Genomic DNA, 20821 nt, shown 5'->3' with positions numbered 1-20821 from the left:
CTACAATGTCACACCGCCACTGTTCTTCTGCCTGGGTTCAGGAGCGACCTGAAAAACACCAGCTGAGTCCCTTGTCAACGCTTGAACTGTACTCAGTCCCTCATCGACCCAAGTTATATTATGTCCTCGCTCCAACAGCGATGGAACATCGTACGAACTGAACTTCTTCTCCACTAGTAGCGTGTTCGGGATGAGCTGGTTGTGAACACGGGGCTCACGAACAGCATCCTTGATAGACCACGATGGAGAAGTCAATACACGCCACGCAACTTGAGTAGTGGCGGAGATAATACGTGAGCCCCCTGCAGCTCCGATGACGGCAAAGAGAGATCCGTCTTTGTTGGATACAATGAGAGGTGTACAGGAGGATAGGGGGCGCTTGTTTGGACGAATGAAGTTTGCTTCTGCTGGTGCGAAACCAAACTCATTAGGAACTCCCGGAATAGAGAAGTCATTCATTTCGTTGTTTCTGTGACGGTCAGTCCATGACCACAAAATTGAAAGAGGTTGGTAACACTTACAGGATCACACCAGTGAGAGGGTCCATGAGGAAAGATCCAAAGATGAGGTTGACGGTGGTGGTCAGCGAAACAGCCATGCCATCGCCATCCGCAGTGACGACGTGTGAAGTTCCATGCCCGTCAGATGAGTAGATGCCATCAGGATCATACTTCTCAATCTTCTGGGTCTTTCGAGGATCGATCTTACTCCTGATCTTTTCTGCTGTTGTGGCATTGAGCATCTCATGTTCAAGCTCAGGAACGCCATCTACAAAGTCAGGATCGCCAAGGTGCAGACGAGCTCCGTATGCGAACTTCATGGCTTCGATGTAGATGTGCAGTGTGGTGTTTCGATCCTCGTCTTGGTGGGTGTAGCCGTTCATGGTGTTCAGGATATTGAGTGATACGGCGCCACCGGCTGGAGAGCTGATGCCATAGACATCGTGCCCCTTGTACTCAGTGCGAAGAACCTCTCGAGGAATTACATCGTAGTTCTTGTAGTCATCCAGTGTTATGGTACCATTTGTTTCTTGGATGGTCTTGACCATGCTCTCAGCTATTCCATGTTATTATTTACTCAGTTTTCAGATGCAGGGTTGATTTACCGAAGGCACCGGTATAGAAGGCATCAGCGCCATGCTCTGCGATAGCTTGAAGTGTACTGGGTTGGTTAGCTATGTTGAAGTCTGGCATCGAACCTTGACCTACCGGGCGTATCGTCGTCTTGTCATCTTCTCTCCTTCTGGGATAAGCTGTCCTGCTAAATGTGAGCCCTGGTCTCAGCGTTGGGTGTTATAAAAGCATACCATTTCGGGTAAAATCTTCTGCCCATGAAGGATCCTCGACAAAGAAGTTGTGATGGTCTCTAATAGTCTTCTCGATAAATCTTGCCATGTCGGCATTGACTGACATTTGTCAGCTTGTAACTCTTTGTCTCTCTACTCTCCTTGGGCGTACCTGTGAATCCATCTTGAGCCACCTTAATAGCTCCTTGTAAGACTGTTTTCCATGGAAGACTCTGTTTAAAATGTTAGCTTGTGGTAACTTGCAGTGTGTCTGTGGTTCATACACCGTATTTCTTGTGTGCATACTCAAACCCACGGACTTCGCCCGGCACACCAACAGAAAGACCCCCGTAGATGCTACCGTTCACATTTCCTTGGTACATGTCCTCAAATGCTGCTGCAGGGGCTGATTCTCTAAAGTCGATTGCTTCGTAGTTACCCTTCTTGTCACGCACAATCATGAAACCACCGCCTCCAATGCCGGAGTGGTACATGCCGATAACACCAACACAGAATGTCGTTCCAATCATGGCATCGACGGCATTTCCCTGGATATTTAGTTGGTGTATTTATAGAGAGAAGGGGCGAGAAGTCTTACACCCCGTGCTAATAAGTCTCTGCCGATGTAGCTGCATTCTTGAGCCTCTGAAGCAACGGCTCCTCTGGTACCAACACCAGGAGAAAAAAAATCCTCGAATATGGGACTTGCGGATATCGAGGCATAATGGATACTGGAGGCCAGTAACAGTAACGGGAGTTTCATCTTGGTGGTAGGGGTGTGTTCTTTGGTATTAGAAATCAGTACGCGCCCTTCATGACTAGTCGTCTCAACAACTTTGTCACTGTAAGTCGTTACTAAGAAATGACAGTTTGATAAGAGTATCTAAACTCCACGTGACGGCAAAACAATAGGAGGAAGTATTAATACAAAAGTGAGTGATAATGTAAGAGACGAAGGGACCGCCTCCAAGTTGAATGGATGTTGTTAGTTGATTTCTAAAGCAGATAATAGAAGCCGGTATTGACGTGATAAGGAACCCCCAGAATTTGGCAGGGCCGATTGTCGGAATACCCCGGTAGATGCATGGTCCCAGGCTCGTGAGGCGATCACCTGCCAGTCTAGGAAATAGGGTAACCAATCACTTCATGACAGCGATAGTCAGGAGGAAGTGCTCACTAAATTCGAATCGGGGTATTTATAAGTGTAATTTATTTAAATAAGGGTATGTTCTAAATAGGAATCTATAGGCAAATGGATGAGAAACTTGGGTATTGTGACATCTTACTCCTATCATAGTTGCCAACAGAAGTCATGTGTTATTATCTATCAGATTCAACAACTTTAAAAGACATTGAATATCAGCATGCTTGCATAGTGCTGATTCTTTACTAATATTTCTTTCTTGCTATTTATTCTGACAAACTGTCCATCATATAAATAATGTATACAATATAAGGTAAGCTACCAAGAGCACTCATGATGGAAAAGATACGATATACATGCGCTTAAGTGATCAACCAATCAGATCCTACTTAAAAAAGCAGACAACTACGGCCCCACCGTCCCCGAGCTCCAAGTGGGGCCTCTGCAAGAAACATTTCTTCGTCTTATTCTCATCTTTAAGAAATCTTTGTCATTATCAACATCTCAAACATTTACAATTCCTTCCAAAAATCCCACTCTGCTCACAGAACAATTAGATCAATTGAATTGTTCGTTCATGAGGCGTCTGAGACTCCCACTTTTGGCCACATTCACCAAACCTCGCCTGTACAATTTCCGTCCCTTCACAGTCATGGCGAGCACACAAGCAGAAGCTGTGCCAAACGGCAACTCACAAGTAAACGGCAACACTCAGCAAATGAACAAGAGGCCAAACCAGCAGAATAATCGCCAATGGAAGCAGAAGAAGACGAAGAGGGAAAAGAACATCACCGAAGGTTCATCTGAGGAAGTCCTCAAGTACGATATTCAGGCCCTTCTTAAGGAGCGAGCTGTTGAGTATGGTGAGGGAACAGAGCACGGCCCAGAAGTTCTCCCAGAGGAAGGCACTGAGACAGAGGTTGAGATTCTGGAGCTTTCGTCTACAGGTGACGGCCTTGGTATGAAGCCTGGCTCAAATCAGGTCTATGTTGTGTCCTTCACAGTCCCTGGCGACACTGCCAAGGTCAAGGTCTTCCGTCATCTTCGTCGCGAAACCCAAACCCTCGCCGATTTCATCTCCATTACAAAGCCCTCTCCTCTTCGCGACAACGCCCGGATCAGCTGCAAGTACTTCGCCTCATGCGGCGGCTGCCAATTCCAGATGCTCGAATACCCCGAGCAACTCAAACTCAAGAAGCGCATTGTCGAGAAAGCCTTCAAGAACTTCTCAAACCTCGATCCCAACATTGTACCCGCTGTCCAGGATACAATGGGCAGTCCTCTGCAGTACAACTACCGCACCAAGCTCACACCTCACTTTGACGGACCCCCTGGATTCCGACCCAGCAAGAGAGGAAAGAACCCCAGAATTCCCTTCGAGAAGTGCCCTGATATTGGATTCATGCAAAAGGGTCGTCGAAAAGTTTTGGATATTGAGGATTGCCCTATTGGTACCAATGCTGTGCGTCTGGGTATGGCACGAGAGCGTGAGCGCATGCAGAAAGAGTTTGCCAACTATCAGCGTGGTGCTACGATTCTTCTCCGAGAGAACACGAAGCGAGTCCCCAAGGACAGCGAAGAGGTCAAGGGTGAAACAGAACCCTACACAGTCCGTGTTGAGAATGAGGATACTGTCGACATCAAGTCCTGCTTCACTGATTCCAAGGCCACCACAACAGAATACATCGGCCCTTACACCTTCACCAACCCAGCTGGCTCTTTCTTCCAGAACAACAACTCGATTCTTCCCTCATTTACCGGCTACGTGCGAGACAATATTCTCCCTCCTGCCGGCACGGGCATGGACATCAAGTATCTAATCGACGCCTACTCAGGCTCTGGCCTCTTTACCGTTACTCTCGCATCGCTCTTCCAGCACTCCATCGGTATCGACATTGCAGCTGACTCCATCGCCTACGCAAGTCGCAACGCAGTCCTCAACGGTATGGGGGAGGATCGCTGCAAGTTCATCGCTGCCGATGCTGGTGAGCTCTTCAAGAGCGTTACCTACAACCGTGATGAGACCGTTGTGGTTCTTGATCCTCCTCGTAAGGGCTGCGATGCAGACTTCTTGAACCAGCTACGAAAATTCGGTCCTCGGCGAGTTCTGTATGTCAGCTGTAACGTGCATACACAGGCCAGAGATGTCGGTGTGCTCGTTCGCGGTGAAGGCGAGGGCGAGAGATACGAGATTGAGAGTCTTCGAGGATTTGATTTCTTTCCTCAAACAGGTCATGTAGAGGGCGTTGCTATTCTCAACAGGGTCGATACCACGGCATAAAATAAAGTACACGGCGTTTGTTTGGGTTGGGTCAAAGAAAAACATGATAGATCTCATTGCCATTGCCATAGTCATAATCATTGCAAACTTGAGAACCCGCTGCCTCATCCCGCAACCTAAAAAATGCTGATCTGCGCCGCCTTTACAACAGTGTATATGTTCTTCGTCATTCTTCATTCATGATTGATCCCCTAACAGAGCCTTTAAAGCTTGAACTCCCAGCTCGACAACGCCAGGGCTTCGACTCTTCTTAACACATTCTGTAAGAGTTTCAACTCCACCCTCGCTCTTGACCTTCTCTCGCGCGAGTTCACCGACCTCGCCCTCTGCAGTGACCAAGTTGTTTACCACAAACACTCCACGATGACGGATGTCCTCGCTGTCATCGACACACATTCCGAGGATAACTTTCACACCGCGGTCTCGGTTAATAATGCCCCGGATGACACCCTCAAAGTTGGTGAGTGAAGCTAAAGCACCGCCAGCTGCACTTCGAGTTCCATCATCAGGTGCATCAGCAAGGGCGAGGAGGACGTTCAGGCGATTACGGGCCTTGGCAGTCTCTTCAGCATAGAGTGCGATAGCCTCTGGTTGCTGCACCAGATTGCAAACAAGCTCGACAGCAGCCTTGGAGACAAGAGTGTTGGAAGCCAGCATCTGTTCCTCAATCTGGTTCCATGCTGTATTGATGATACTGCGTCTAGTCGCATCGTCATCCATCGACGCGAGGTTGGTCAAGGCCATAAGTGCCTCGAAGGAAGGGAGGAGGTCCCGTGTCTGAGCAGCAGGGTCGGGTGGGATGATAGAGACAAGCGGTCTGACAGCAGCAATGATGGGGGTGTCACGGTTGCCACCAAAGACCAGAGCAGGGTTTGTGCTGATCAAGATGCGGGCCAGGGCTTGTGCTGCAAGACGACGTGAAGCAGCTTCAGTTTGAGGCAGGGACATCCATGATACCAGGAGAAGCTTGACCGCTCCTTGCTGAGCGAGTTGACCGCGGAGAGTCCTGTCGACTGAAAGGGAGAAAATAATGGAGATAACAAGTCCTAGAGAAGCGGGCGAGCCATTCTTACTGTGGGTGACGAGAACCGGTGTGATACCTGCATCAAACACCAGCTTGCATCGCTTTGCGACATGCTCGTCGTCATTAAGGGGGTCGGGCCCGCCAAGCTTCCCGGCAGCATTGGCATATGCCTTGAGCTGGTTCATCTTCTTTTCTTCCTCTGTCAGGGTGGGCAGGTATTTGGTCAGATTGACAAAAATGCTTAAAGCTCCATAAGTAGTTGGCGATCTTGGCTGGGCTTCTTGAAGAGTCTTGACCAACTTCTGGAGCAACTCGGGGTTGCTGACAATAGACTCCTTGACTTTAGGTTGAAGGGAGGCGTATGCGAGACCTTCGATAGAGTGCTTTCGTCCGTGATCTTCATCTCTCAGTATCATCTTAGTGAACATTCCAGAGAGATCTTCGATACTAGTGACTGCAGGCTCGATTCGAGACTTGTTATCACCGGGTGCTGGTTTAGCGGGAACTGCCTTGAAAGCTGGGTCAGTCAGTGATAATACAGAGCTCATAGGCACCTTATCTCACCCTCAGCTTGGCCAGGATGACTGCGGCAAGATACTGGACCTGTTCAGAGTGCCGCCTCATTGAAATGGAGCCTCCATCGCTTTGAAGGTTTGGATCTGCGTTCATGCTACGAACAGCCTCACTAAGGTCTTGGTCGACGATCTCCTCAAGCCACTCGATGCAGTACTTGTTGATAGCCTCACGGCAAAGTGAGTTCATGCAAGCAGCGTTGAGCATCTCCAAGCAGGCCGTCTCGACCTTGCGGCTCTTCCATTTTCGTCGCATAAGTGTGCCGAGGCTGGGTAGGAAGTCTTCGTTGAGAAACAGCTGGGCAGTGAGATCGGGGACGATGGGAAATGTCGCAGCGGCGACACAAAAGGCAACAATGTAATCGTCATAAGTTCCCCTTCGCACACGGTCAAAGAAGAAAGTCGAGAGCTTCTTTGAACCATCATCGCCAGCGGCTTTGAGATATGCGGATGTTGAGAGAGTGGCGTGGCCGCGTACTATCTCAGGCTGTCTCATATCAAGATAGCACAAAACGGTGTCGACACAGTCGCCATCGATAACATTGCAAATAGTCTCACGAGACTTGTCCTTCTGAAGGGCTTCATAGTCGTCGTTGAGCAGCTTAGTCAGTTCATCGAGGTCGCGACATGTCTCGTTATCTTCCTGTCCGCCCTCCATGAGGCGCGCAAAGACGATAAGAGTCTGGTCCTCCAGCGACTGGGCTGGAGGCACCTGAGAAGCAGCTTCTGTAGGTTCTGCCATGGAATATTTATTGATTGAATGTGTAGGTAGGTGAGAGAGAAAGTAAATAAGAAGCCAGTTCTTGTTTTGCTTTCAAGGTGCTAGTTTAGTAGTTAAGGAAATAAAAGTGAGAAGAGACCGAAACTGGAACTTGTGATGTAAATCGTAAAGCGCACAAGGCAAGAAGACCCGTCACGGCCTCCACCACCACAACAACCTCAACCTACCACAAAAGAGCTCGTGAGACTGGGCTTGGGCTTGAGCCACTAAACGTTAGATCAAAGATCACTGACCCTTGATGCGTTTTAGTTGGTCATCACGTGGCCAGGCGTTTGAAGAGCTGAGCTAGGGGGTTTGCTGTAGGGGCCTATTGGTGCCAGCAGCCGCGCTCATACCTTTATCCATTCCATTGGATTATGCCTGTAGATGACGTCTAAACAACAATTGGATCAGATTTTCCCTTCCATCTGCGATAGCCGCGCCCAAGAACAAAGTATCTGAAGAAAAGAAACAAACAAGGCTCTTTTAGTAATTGCTGCAATTGAGTTTGGCGTTAATTATTGTTGTTATTTTGGCGTTTTTGGAAATCAACTAATCATGCGATAAATGCAACGCTCGTACCCGTCCATCTTCTTTAATTCACCTTAGGTTTGTCTTGAATCCGACAACTTTGCGACAGCCTCAGGTATTGTAGCCTCAGTCCTCAAGTAAGGCCACCAAGGCAGCTCAACCACTCTTAGGGCCTCGTAGCCGCCTCCCCACCAGCATCTTCGCAGCGTCAACATCCTCACAATGGACGCCGTCGATGTTTCAGAGCACTACGAGGTCGGCACCCGCGAAGAGACTCCCTCGCTGCTTACCATCGTCCTCGATACAAACCCCCGAGCCTGGGCATCGCTCAACAATGTCCTTCCCCTATCGCGTGCTATAGCAAACATCCTCGTCTTCGTTAACGCCCATCTCGCCTTCAGCAACGCAAACCAGGTTGCGCTTATCGCCGCGCACGTTGATCGCGCAGAATGGCTCTACCCAACACCTCCCACACCCTCACGCGACGCCTCTGGCGATGTTGCCATGAACGATGCTGCTGCTGCGCAAACGCAAACCTCAGCGAACAAGTTCCCGCAGTTCGCACAGATTGAAGCTGCTGTTTTGGCTGCGATTCGAAAACTCATGGATCAGACAAAGGAGGAGGATCTCTCTGCTACGACGACACAAATCTCTGGAGCCTTGACGCTGGCGCTATGTCATATCAATAAAGCTGCGCAGGCTCTTTGTGCGCCTACGGCTAATCTCGAGGACAGCCACAAAGGCTCGTCGAATACTGCTCCCCCAACTGTTCGCGGCCGAATCCTGGTCATTTCTGTCTCCGATTCAGAACCCTCGCAATACATTCCCACCATGAACGCTGTCTTCGCCGCTGGCCACAATCAAGTCGCCATCGATACTCTCTCTCTTACTGGCGAGCCAACTTTCCTGCAACAGGCTTGCTACAACACCGGTGGCACATACCTCGCTGCTACACATCCCCAAGGACTACTCAACTATCTGATGTTCGGTCTTATCGCAGACACAGAAGCTCGTGAAGCTCTCATCGCCCCAACACACGACACCGTCGATTTCCGCGCCGCCTGTTTTTGCCACGGCCGAGTTGTGGACACAGGCTTCGTCTGCTCCATCTGTCTGAGCATCTTCTGTGAGACGCCAGAGAACTCGGAATGTTTCACGTGCGGCACCAAACTATCTCTGGGTAACTATGGCGCGAAACCCGCCGTCGTACCAAGGAAGAAGAAAAAGAAGCGCAAGATCGTCAATGGAGGCGGATCACGGGAAGAGACAGGGAGTGCGACAGGGACACCCCGTCCATGAATGAGCCAGCAAATCGCTTGAGGAACGGGGGCGAAGAACGGGATATACCCTTGATGACCAATGTACATATAGTCTCACGGCGTTAAGGAAATTAGCCAGGTATCAGATAATGCTACAGTCAACGCATACTTCTCTGGAGTTTAAAGTCTGTGGATATCAATATTAAAGTGATCAGACTAAACAGCGGGCGAAGGGCTATGCTCCAAAGGCTATCACTTGAATCTAATGCATAAGAGTATTCTAATCAATCACTGCATTTCTAGGTGCGGATAGCACAACCACTCAACAACTCGAGCAGGAGCTCAGTTCACATCAGCATCGCCAACCCTTTGCTATTTTTGTACAATGGTGCACCTTACTCAAACCTGACTTTACGTCCACCCTTGGCGATCTTGGCGCCATGAGAAAGTCTAGACATCGTACAGACGGGCTGTCTTTCCGAACCTCCCATCGAAGCGAGGGCAAATGAATCTGTGTTGTGAGCAAAGTAGAAATAGTAGCCTGAAGGCGTCTTCTTGACCACCATGACACCAATGGCACCTGCTGAATGGCAATTCTTGACACCGGGATGCTTCATGAAGTCCTCGGCAATGAAAGACTCCATGATGGCATCTTCATCGTCGTCCTGAATGTTGGCGCCTCCTTTTCCACGTTTTGTGCCATGGTAAATCCTCTCCGCACATCGCTGGGAGGCCATGGTAGTAGCCATATGCTCTCCTGTGCCACTTGTGACTGCAGCGACAGCAACCTGATCGTCATCCTCATCGTCACAGGGCACAACGGCCGTGCCAACTCCCACAAGAGCAGCTGGTCCCAAACGGCCTCGATGCTTCATTCCGATACCACCTGAAGATGAGCCAGCAGCAATTTGGCCTCGATCATCGATCGCAATGGCACCAATAGTGTCTGTAATGACGTCCTCGCTAACAGACCCGTAATGAAGGCGGTCGTGTACAGCTCTTGAATGAGGCTGCGACTTTTCATCAGGACTGAGAGGTCGCTTAGCCCCACGAGGACCTGAGGAGCTTTGGCGATCAAGGCCGTTGCCCCTATTCCCAGTAGGAGTTCGTGGTGATGTATTATCGGCCTTGTTTGAGGCGTGTGCATGGTGCTTGTGGCGGATTGATGCATTCTCTGGCAAGACAGGTTTAAAATCCTCAGCTAAAGAATTGGATTTTCGAGATAGACTAGGTCGAAATGGGGAGGACAATACACCCTGGGCACCACTCACAACACCAGCATACGTCTGTGTCGCTCCCTCCTGAGGACTTCGGGTAAATGAAGTACGGCCGACTGTTGGGGGAGAGGTACCTGTGGCTCTGAAGTAGCTTGTGCTTGTCAATTGATCTGGCGACGCCACATCTTGGATCGGTGTACCAGTGAAAGGAGAGTCAGGCTGTCCCTCGTTCCAAGTACCGACAAGAACAGCAGGCCGTTGATCTCGCGGAAGTGATGAACGTGGCTTTGTCGGCGACGCTGTATCGTACTGGCACGGGGGACATGTTGCTGTTGTATCAACAGTTTCAGACAAAGCTTTGGACTCTTGACCCTTCGACTCAGCTCGCTTCAAGTCTTCCTGCCAGCGCAGAAAACGGTCTCTAGCATTCTTCGAAACCATGTACTCATTGGGGTATATCATCAGACCATGCTCCTCTGCGAAAGCCCTGGCGCCCTCTCCAACAAGAGCGTTTGGTGCAACTCGCCTCAGGCTCAATGGTTTATTGCCCATATCTAGAACGAGTTTGGCCAGGGATATCGGGTTTCGAATATCTGTGGCAATGTCAACAGGCGAATTTGCTCTGGGTAGTAGGAACCTACTAGGAACAGCACCACAGGCGCCGCTGCGGCCAAGATGGTCCACTACGGTGGCATCGCATTCCACAACACCATCAATAGAAAGATTAGAGCCGTACCCAGCGTTGGTAATTTCTTTATCCTCGAGGATCCGGAGGGCTGCTTCGACGGCCTCAGTTGCGCTGGCACCGGCTCTGAGGAACCTCATGCCCATCTCAACCGCACTTATTGATGTTAGCAAAACCCAGGGGTGCAGGGGCCACTGGGGAATATCTCACGCAACACAGGCCTGAAGATGTATGTGCTCATTTTGATGACTGTGAAACCCAGCCCCGGCGTGAACAAAGATAGCAGGCACTGTTTTGGTTCTCTGTGCCACTTTCATTACCCGATCGAAAGCGCCATCCGTTCCATGAGGGGTGGATCCTGAGCTAATAGGGGGATCATCATCGAGACTGTCTGACATCCTCGAGAGAAGTCATGAGCTAGCAAGGGTCTATTGTTACGAGATTATCGAGATGATGTTGATGATTGTGAGAGAGGAAAAGAAACGAAAGGCGGGCGTCGAGGGCCTGGGAAGTGATGTTGATAGAGATTCAATGCTTAGGGGAAAAAGGTTGAAGATTGAACAATGATGCAGTTTTGGGCAGGCCCGAGCTTTGAGGGAAAAGCAAAACACTCTATAGATAGGGAAAGAGCCAGAGGAGCTGTTGGGTCGGGTTTGATCAGTCACTCCTTGCTTAATAGACTCGTTGCGTTAGACAAGAAGCAGCAATCGTCAGGTGGAAAACAAAACTACCTTATACAATCTCCGATCTCCAATCGACACCTCGTTATTGGACACATATAATTGTTTCGAATTTAACCATCAAGAGACATATCTGATCTTTAGATCTATGACAAGACCTTACATTCAAGAAACCTCACAAACCTCAAGACGAGCGTTCGATAAGGCAGAGACATTGAAGAAATACAGTTGCCTGCTGAAGAGGCCTAGAAATGACGTCGCACGTCGACTATAATTACAACTCACTTGAGACATCCAAACTTCAACCTGAGACAGAGACCAAGTCAAAGCTTGCACTTTGGAAGCCTACGAAGCTCGAATTTACTTGAGTGAACCGATAGACAGACATTGCATTGTTAGATACTAAATACAATTGGTTTGTTATACTTGAACATATAATCCTTTTTGTTAAAACTTGTCAATTGTGTCTATAATTTTGTCACTCAGACCTTCACCCCGGTTATCGCAACAACCAGGCCCACATCTTCAGCCATTCAGTGACACGTCCCACTCAACGGCGGGGCACAGCACAGCCGCAGTTCAAGCCTCACCTCCATCCGAGCTGGGAGCTTTACAAGGCACGTAACGTAATCCTCGCCCAACGACTACCATCATCGCCGCACATTGCAATTCCTCACACGCGGCATTTGCGTCCACCTCTTGTCCATCTTCTCTCTTACAGCTGTGCGCTTCACCACGCACTCTCGCCCATCATGGCTAACCAAACTCCCGCCGTTGTCATGGACAAGTACGTCTCACTTATCCCAGCCCCCCGCACTGACGACGACAGCTAACCTCAGCTCACAGCGGCACGGGTTTCTCCAAGCTAGGTCTGTAACGACGAAACACTCTCCTGAGGCTATTATGTAGTCTTGAGCTTCATGCTGATGCTCCGATCTAGGTTTCGCCGGTAACGACTCTCCCTCATTCGTCTTCCCGACCGCGATTGCGACAAAGGGGCCAACTGGCGGAGCTGGTGGCTCTGGTTCTGGACGACCGGCTGTTGCGAACAAGCCATCTTTTCTTACGGGAGGTGCTGGAGCTGGAGGCCATCTGAGCGGAAAGCGAGGTACCGAGGATCTCGACTTCTTTATTGGTGATGAGGCGATAGCAGCTTCTGGAGGTCCTGGTAGGCAGCCATATGAGCTAGAATTCATGAATTCAGCTGACAAGCTCAGGATACGGTCTTCATTATCCTATCCGGCACGGTCAAATAGAGAATTGGGTATGCTTGCCGACGAATCCGACATGACCTATAATTGACCGCCTTTAGGACCACATGGAACGATTCTGGTCCAACTCTATCTTCAAGTATCTGCGAGTCGAGCCTGAAGACCATTACTTCCTCCTTACCGAGCCCGTGAGCATTATGCGCCCTATACGACGTCAAACATCAAACTAATACACATAGCCCCTGAACCCGCCCGAGAACCGTGAGAATACCGCCGAGATCTTCTTCGAGTCCTTTAACTGCGCTGGAATGTACATTGCCGTCCAGGCCGTTCTTGCTCTGGCTGCTTCTTGGACGTCTTCAAAGGTCCAGGATCGTTCATTGACTGGTACGGTCATTGATTCTGGTGATGGTGTCACCCACGTCATTCCTGTTGCCGAGGGTTATGTCATTGGATCTTCTATCAAGTCAATTCCCATTGCTGGTCGAGATATCACCTACTTCGTTCAGTCCCTTCTGCGAGACCGAGGCGAGCCCGATTCTTCGCTCAAGACGGCTCAGGAGATTAAGGAGGAGTACTGCTACGTGTGTCCCGATATCGTCAAGGAATTCAGCAAGTACGACCGGGATCGCACTCGATTCGCTCAGCACGTTGTTTCACACCCCAATGGCCGACAGGTTTCCGTTGATGTCGGTTACGAGCGCTTCCTTGCCCCCGAAATCTTCTTCAACCCCGAGATTTACAGCTCCGACTTCTTGACTCCTCTGCCCGTGGTTGTCGACGGTGTCATTCAGCAATCGCCTATCGATGTCCGACGAGGTCTTTACAAGAACATTGTTCTTTCTGGTGGAAGCACATTGTACAAGGATTTCGGTCGTCGATTACAGCGAGACATCAAGCAGCTGGTAGATGCCAGGATTCGAGCCAGCGAGGTCCGCAGTGGTGGTGCTCGTAGTGGTGGTCTGGACGTGTCCGTTATCACTCATAAGCGACAGCGACACGGTCCTTGGTTCGGAGGCAGTCTCCTTGGTCAAACCCCTGAGTTCCGATCATACTGTCATACCAAGGCCGAGGTAAGACGAATTGTATTTTGTACAATGACCATGACTAACAACATCACAGTACCAAGAATATGGACCCAGCATTGTGCGAAGATTCGCTCTGCTTGGTGGACCCGGTGGCTCTTGATTTACGATATAGACGATCAAGAATCACTCTTCAATTGACTCCCCGGGTCAACAGCAAGCTTCCTAGAAAGATATATTCTTGGAGCACGCAGAAGACAATAGTGGGCGTCTGCTGTAGAGTGCAATGAAGAGGCGCTCAGGGCGCAAAAATCCTCAATTGACAATTATGCCTAAAGCGATGCCACTACAAGTGGGAGACAAGAGATGGCAAGACGAGAAGAGACGAGACGAGACGGTAGCACGTGTTGAAGAGTTACATTAGTCGTGTTTAAAAATCATATTCCAAAAACAAGTCTCTTTTCCCCGCTCTACTACGTAGCAAGGAACGTTGGAGTCTAATCGTTGAATGCATGATGCGTTGAACTTCGGCACGCCGGGAAGTTTAATATAGGCGTTCTCCGTTACCAGTCTCTCATATCATAACTCACATATCCAATTATTCCCTGCTATTGACGTTCCAGACAAGAAAGAACTTCTGCAGCCAAGAAAACGAGCAGTTCGTAAAAGATACGCTTAGTTGCTCTAGATGCCCTTCATAAGCAGTGGTCTGATTTTTTTTGTTTCTGGACGTTGATGTTCTAGAAGTGGCTTGGTGGCTGGCAGGGGTTCTTGCAGAGAGGGTTGCATCAGATTCGTAGTGGGTGGAGGGGTAAATCAACCCCCGTCATGGTGATATTTTCATACATGATATTATCCCGTCTCCTGGTAGAAGATACGGTGTTAGTCACAATGAGACTACTTGGCCATTGGGCGTTTGGATGAACTCCGTGGGAATCCTCAGGGAGCAAGAAAATAACGGACCTTAATGTATAGTATTAAAATAAACTCAGTAAAAGATATCCTAAATTTTCATAAATTTACCTAGATCTTTTTATCATTTTAGATCAAGATCTTAGTTTTCTGTCCTCCTCTAGGAAATGTCTCCGTGGAAGTGTGTGTTGTTATCAATACGACAGTCCATCTGCAAGCTGGTTAAATATGTTCGAAATCAGCTGTCCATGCAAGTCCATCTGTTGTGATACATGACGACTAAGTGAGATTCGATCATAATACCAGCTAGAACCCTACAGGAGTATTAAGCGTGCTTATCGAAGAGCCAACTAAACTCGAAGCAGTTCTTCTCAGATAGAGCGATGTATTATTCATATCAGTGTGCAGTGTGAGATATGTCACTTGGAAACCTTGTTGATCGAAATGTTCGTTCTGTTATTTAATGCTAAGGGAAATCATAAAACTCATAAACTAGGGCTATACACAAAGTGTAACCAAGATCATCCATCTGGCTACTTCGACAACACCCGCCAGAAAACCCAAATCAACTCCCGCCTGAACTCCTCTTTAGAGGGTAAACCCCTTTGCGCGATGGGTAGCCCTGTTTATCTTTTTAGGGGTGTGCTCTTCCTTTTTGGCGCACTACCCAAGCGACAGCCGCGCGCTTATCGGCTGGTGTCGACGACGTAGCGACCGACAATTTGGCCAGCCTTCATGAGCTTGTAGACCTCGTTGAGCTCAGAGAGACCGACAGTCTTGAAGGGGACCTTGATGAGACCACGGCGGAAGAAGTCAATGGCCTCAGCGGTATCAGCACGGTTGCCGACGTAAGATCCCTTGATGGAGATCATGCGAACAACTGTGTCGAAAACGGGAGCAGAGAACTGAGCATTGGCGGGGAGACCGATGCAGACGACAGTACCGCGAGAGCGGATGTACTGGGTAGCCTGTTGGAAGGGCTTCTCGTTGGTAGCGACGAGGAGAGCAGCGTGAGGTCCAAGACCATCGGAGGTGGTAGCCTTGACATCGGCGACAAGGTTCTTGGTTGTGGTGAAGTCGACGTAGGCAGTAGCTCCGAGCTCCTTGGTGAGCTTTCCCTTCTCCTCACCACCATCGATGGCAATGGCGTGGATACCCATGGCCTTGCAGTACTGGACAGCGATGGAACCGAGACCACCACCAGCACCGACGATGGCAATGGATTGACCGGCCTTGACACCGGACTCCTTGAGACCCTTGTAGACGGTGATACCGGCGCAGAGAATGGGGGAGATGGACTCGAGGTCACACTCCTCAGGAATGCGAGCAACGTGGATAGCCTTGGCAATGGCATACTGCTGGAAAGATCCGTCGACGGTGTAACCGGAGAGGAGAGCCTCAGCGCAGAGAGACTCATCGGCGTTCTGGCAGTAAGAGCAGCTCAGGCAAGAGCCGTTGAGCCACTTGATGCCGACCTTCTCGCCAATCTTGACATCCTTGACAAGGTCGCCGCGGGCAACGACAACACCAGCACCCTCGTGGCCACCGACAAGAGGCAGCTTGGTGTCGAGGGGCCAGTCACCCTGCCAGGCGTGGAGATCAGTGTGGCAGACACCGGAGAACTTGACGTTGACGAGGACCTCATCGGGACCGGGCTTCTGGACGGGAATCTGCTTGTACTCGATGGCTAGGAAAGTGAGTTAGTATATAAGACTTGACAGTGATCAAATTGTTGAGCAAATGGATGGTGGGGGATCTGTGGATTGGTGGATTCGATAGAGATCCTGGGGTTGTATATGATATCAATGATATCAAGAGGCAATTGGGGCTGTAGATTGAAGGGGATAGGATGACATACGACCGGCGGTCTTCTCGAAAACCTGAGCCCACTGCTTCTCGGGAATCTGGGGAGCGGCCATTTTGATTGTTGGAGTAGTTGGTTGGTTGTTTGGTTGGAAGGGTATCGAAAGGTTGTCGTGAAGACTGAAGAGTTGGTGAGAGAGTTGAAGAGTTGATTGATGATCTGGATGAGGATGGAGAAGAAAGAAACAACTTGAGACCGATGGGAGCAGAGTTTATATAGATGTTGGACGGGCGATCCAGAGTGAAGGGACTGATCTATGTGGTATGGTCTGCTCTGCTCTGGTATGGTACGTATGGATAGTACTCGGGCCTAAAGCGTATGGTATGATGGGCCAACGGGGCAAGGATAGGCGTCTGGGTGTAGAAAGTCAAGCCTCATCTTGGCGGTCGCGGGGGAGAGGGAGTGAGATTCTTGGTTTCGAAGGGTGTGAGAGCAGGGACGAGAGAGATCAGAACAGATCAGACAAGAGAGTCTCTATTCTGGACTCGACTCGATTCTGACCAAGCCTAAGCCTAGGGGACAAGGTGAATCAACGAACAAGGGCCAAAGGGAGGGGCCACTTCGGCTGCACGGGGATCCGCATTTTGGAACATGCTCGTTGGACTATGGTTTTCGGGATGCGGCGAACGGTGAGTGCGATTGAGTGGCAGTATCGTCCTATGCGTTTGTTGCATGGGTTGCGTGCGTGTGTGCGTGGGAGGAATAGTCTTAGTGTGTGTGTGAGAGAGAAAGAGTGTGAGGTGAGGTTAGCTTAGCTCGGGTTGTTTGTAGTGGCGTCACCAGTGGATAGTGAAGTGGACTGGACGAGTTAGGGATTAGGGAGCTTAGGCCCAGGGCAGGTCCCGTCCATCTCTCCATCTTCCCTGTAGCTTCTCTACAGTTACGCATTGCTACGGTACCTGCCGCGCCTTACCGTAGGTCTGATCTCCTCACGGCGTGTTTCTGTCTGACCCCCCGCTCAATGCCGGACTTCAACTTCCCCTCAGCTCTAGTGAGAATCGATGACAGTACGGAATAGCGCCAATTTCAAACAGTCTTGCTTGTACCTCTAGGGGAAAAGGTACTTCCATCCGCAGCTACAGAGCTAGGGGCAGATCTAGGACTCAATGGGGTGTGCAGTAGGAAAACAATTATCCGTAGTCATGATGCTCTAGTCCAAGGTTGGTACTGTAATAAAAAAAAAGTTGTTACAGTGGGTGGTGATATTCTGGCGAGCATCCATCAAAAAAATTTCGGTCCAAGAGTCAGATGCTTTTTGCGGCCCTTTTCCCATTACACCGGGTTTTTGCCATTCAAACTGTAACAGGCCATGGAAACCCATTTTTAAACCGCCCGATGCCCAAAGATAGATAGCAAAGAGGAAACTGCGGTAAATTCGGATCTTTCGATTGCATATCCGGTCCTAATTCGGTTGATCCCATTCATTGTCAGATCCTGCCCTGCCCTGTCTGTCTCAACATTGGATAACATAGCATGACATGACATTGAAAAGCCTCATGGGAGCCCCTAACCTGCTCTAACCTTGCAGGGCATGCGAATTGTGGATTAGCAGGGTCCTGTCCCAGAAAAGGTGCTTAACATCAATCTAGGAGATGCTTCATCCATCCCACGCGTTTCCTACTGCCAGCCTCCCTGAGCTATTATAGCTTCTCATCACCAAGCGCATCCGTTGAGCCATGTGGGAGCTGCACTGCCTGTTACATCTCATAGGTTGGTGGATTACTGGGGTGGTGTTTGGCAGCGGCTCCGTACCTTAGCACGGAGTTGTAGGTGTGGCATCACTTCTCTGACGCCCCTAAGCTACTGTAAGTAGGGATGGGTGCATCTTGAATGAAACGCTCAGTTTATGTTCATCTGCCTTTCTCGGCGTCAATCAACTGCCGTTACGCATTCAAATTTCCATATTTGCGGATCCAAGGAGGTTTCAATTGTGATTTCTGTGGATTAATGCCCTCAGATGTTTTCAATTTGATATCATGATTACTTTGATCTTAACCCGATCGTTAAATCTCGCCGTTCGCGTTATCCGTCGCCGAGTGTCGGCGTTATTGGATCCGTCGGCATGGAGGGGCAACAGATCATCAAAGCTTCCTTCTGTGACATCAGCAAAGCAACTTAACTTAACTTAACATGAGGAAGGAAGGGATTTCCTCTGCCAACAGCCCAAACCAAGAATTCTTGTCATGGATACCAATCATGTTCCCTCACTGAATCATCTGCAACCTCCCTTTTACCGGTAACGAGCCAACGGCGCTAGAAACCGCTCGAAAGGATCTCGTGGAGGACATGCAGTCATTCAACCAAAAGCCACGGCGACTACCCCAAAATACGGTATAAACCACCAATACCATCGTGGCCCGTATTGCGACTGGTGCATCAAGGCACGGAATAGGAGAAAACTGTGCTAAACAGTTATACAACAGTGGAGAACCACGTCAATCAATAAACAGTACAATTAACTATGGCGTGTACTTCTGAAAGCATCCTCACTTTTCCCCGCACTCTCATCAGACATGGCGCAGGTCCCCCAGATCACCTAGCACCGCGCTATTGGGAAGCAACTTCGGATCCGTGAACTCACATGAAGCTCCAAATGAGGATCTTCCCCAGATAGATCTTGGGTATACACGCAACGCCCAGCAATTGAGTCTATCTTCACTGGTATGCGAAGGGACCATCTTCGGGTCCAAGGTTCATCCCAGCCGGATGGATGGAGGTCTTTTGGGAAGTGCGGGGAAGCTCTAGCTCAGTCCGTTACGCACTGAAGACGCCTTGACTCGAAATCCCTGCAATATTGCTGCTATACCAACGCTGGACAGTGCTGCGGACTCATGCGGATTGGTGGCCGCAACACATGTCTCCTGCGAGATGGAGCAGTTCACTCAACCACAGACCAGCTCTTCAGGATTTCTAGTGCAGTTGCCAACAGTTGAGCATACCTCGAGGTGATCGTGTCAAAGGCTGCATGGAAACGACTTGGTACGACAGTATAACAGTGTCTAGGCCGTGCCTCGCTTACAGGATACCCCACCAGATATGGCACGAACAATGACTGGCAGAACCACATGCGCATGTTATGTATGCACAACTAATTGTTCGGCAAGTCAGTCTCCTCTGCTTCAACTGTCTTGGTTAGTCACCTGAATTCAGTATTGTCTAAGCGACTCATGAATTTGGTGCAACATTTCACGAGCATATCAAAGACGCTATTGGTCAGATTTTACCCCAATCTATGCCAACGCTTCTCGTTCAGGCTCCGGGTGGCCGGGCGTTGTTGTTCATGGCAATTGGCAGTTTGGTGGAACAAGCCTCAGAAATACCATCGCAACCCACCCTGATACAGGTCTCAGTCACGATTGCGGATAGATGTACCTTGTCTATGAAGGCTACATTGACTTAGAGCAGTGAGCTTGGGGCATCTGAGCCTAACGATCAGACTCCCTAGCCACTCTCGCACCCTTGTCCGCCCCTAATTCTCTCGCCAAGTACCATTTGCTTCTCGAACACGCAACCGGTAGGGGAATGATTGGATGCAGTCTTTGTCCTGTGGCAACACCTCATCTGCCTTCAACTGTTGTAGATCCACCTTCCGCGATACCTTCGCAGGGATTGTCAAGATGTGCTTTGCCCCATGCCAGTTTTCCTCCCCGCGTGTCGGTCCAGAGGGAGATTGGCTTGCGAGGCTTTTTGTTCTTGAAAGAGCTTTCAGAAGTGCATAATCTGTGTAAGTGAAGATGCCTATTGTTTCCTCTCAGAACTCGTCCAGCCAACATTATGGGTGATGTATAGAAGCTTGAAGGCCAAGTTGATGCTGGGCTATGTTCCATAATCCATCACGGAGATATTATTCAAATTTCTTCACCTTCGATACTGTCTATCTAAAGTAAGGGAAGCCCGATCTAGCTTGACCAGGTCGTCACATCTTGAAAGTTGAACCCCATGTTCCTTAGATCATCATATCTGGGGCAGGGTCCGTGGGTTCCTGGGTCCTCCGCGTTTTCAAGCCGCGCTTATCCCTCTAGGCCCCATCATCAGGCCCGTGCAGTGCTAAAACGGCATCCACTGCGGCTCCGCAGTTTTAACTTGCATGAGCCGCAGTTGTTTTCCCCGCATCGACGTTGCGGCACGCCCCCCGGACCTTGGAGACGCCCTGAGAACGGCTGAGCCCCATCGAGTCCAGCCATGCGTGTAACTGCATCCCTTCCTCCTGGCGCTTCCTGTGATACGGGGCCCCGGACTTGAAAAGTTGTTGGCCTCATGAGACTTCTCGGATCTGGAGAAACGGAAGCATTTCACGGGGTCATGTTGGATCCTTCAGCTTCACGCTATACCTGATCCAATGATGTTACGGTGAGCTGGCGCCAAAAGGTG

At 49.7% G+C, this 20821-nt stretch overlaps 7 protein-coding genes; 3 read left to right on the top strand and 4 right to left on the bottom strand.

Annotated features, from left to right (window-relative positions):
• On the bottom strand, window positions 1-2048 carry FFUJ_08338 (related to gamma-glutamyltransferase; the record flags this gene model as incomplete). XM_023580973.1 has 8 exons in its annotated part: window positions 1-469; window positions 522-1056; window positions 1106-1161; window positions 1209-1257; window positions 1307-1405; window positions 1458-1518; window positions 1570-1833; window positions 1884-2048. 8 exons carry the CDS (start codon window positions 2046-2048, stop codon window positions 1-3), a joined length of 1698 nt encoding a protein of 565 aa, XP_023433654.1.
• A 1033-nt stretch (window positions 2049-3081) lies between these two features.
• FFUJ_08339 (related to endo-exonuclease yNucR) lies at window positions 3082-4710 on the top strand (the record flags this gene model as incomplete). Its single annotated transcript, XM_023580971.1, has 1 exon — window positions 3082-4710. The coding sequence occupies one exon, from the start codon at window positions 3082-3084 to the stop codon at window positions 4708-4710; it is 1629 nt and encodes a 542-aa protein (XP_023433653.1).
• A 177-nt stretch (window positions 4711-4887) lies between these two features.
• Window positions 4888-7048, bottom strand: FFUJ_08340 (probable cro1 protein; the record flags this gene model as incomplete). XM_023580970.1 has 2 exons in its annotated part: window positions 4888-6243; window positions 6299-7048. 2 exons carry the CDS (start codon window positions 7046-7048, stop codon window positions 4888-4890), a joined length of 2106 nt encoding a protein of 701 aa, XP_023433652.1.
• Window positions 7049-7819: 771 nt separating this feature from the next.
• FFUJ_08341 (related to basic transcription factor 2 (35 kd SU)) lies at window positions 7820-8896 on the top strand (the record flags this gene model as incomplete). The annotated part of the gene is made up of 1 exon (XM_023580969.1): window positions 7820-8896. One exon carries the CDS (start codon window positions 7820-7822, stop codon window positions 8894-8896), a length of 1077 nt encoding a protein of 358 aa, XP_023433651.1.
• A 355-nt stretch (window positions 8897-9251) lies between these two features.
• On the bottom strand, window positions 9252-11156 carry FFUJ_08342 (related to asparaginase; the record flags this gene model as incomplete). XM_023580968.1 has 3 exons in its annotated part: window positions 9252-10666; window positions 10715-10914; window positions 10969-11156. 3 exons carry the CDS (start codon window positions 11154-11156, stop codon window positions 9252-9254), a joined length of 1803 nt encoding a protein of 600 aa, XP_023433650.1.
• A 1034-nt stretch (window positions 11157-12190) lies between these two features.
• Window positions 12191-13837, top strand: FFUJ_08343 (probable actin-related protein 3 (ARP3); the record flags this gene model as incomplete). XM_023580967.1 has 7 exons in its annotated part: window positions 12191-12214; window positions 12268-12307; window positions 12379-12606; window positions 12656-12702; window positions 12751-12837; window positions 12889-13722; window positions 13772-13837. The coding sequence occupies 7 exons, from the start codon at window positions 12191-12193 to the stop codon at window positions 13835-13837; spliced, it is 1326 nt and encodes a 441-aa protein (XP_023433649.1).
• A 1435-nt stretch (window positions 13838-15272) lies between these two features.
• On the bottom strand, window positions 15273-16505 carry FFUJ_08344 (putative alcohol dehydrogenase ADH1; the record flags this gene model as incomplete). XM_023580966.1 has 2 exons in its annotated part: window positions 15273-16273; window positions 16445-16505. The coding sequence occupies 2 exons, from the start codon at window positions 16503-16505 to the stop codon at window positions 15273-15275; spliced, it is 1062 nt and encodes a 353-aa protein (XP_023433648.1).
• Window positions 16506-20821: the final 4316 nt, after the last annotated feature.

Source organism: Fusarium fujikuroi, chromosome FFUJ_chr07, assembly GCF_900079805.1.
Source record: "Fusarium fujikuroi IMI 58289 draft genome, chromosome FFUJ_chr07".
Taxonomy (NCBI): Eukaryota; Fungi; Ascomycota; class Sordariomycetes; order Hypocreales; family Nectriaceae; genus Fusarium; species Fusarium fujikuroi.
The sequence above is the reverse complement of the archived record's forward strand: the minus strand, read 5'-3'. Positions and strand labels throughout refer to the sequence as shown.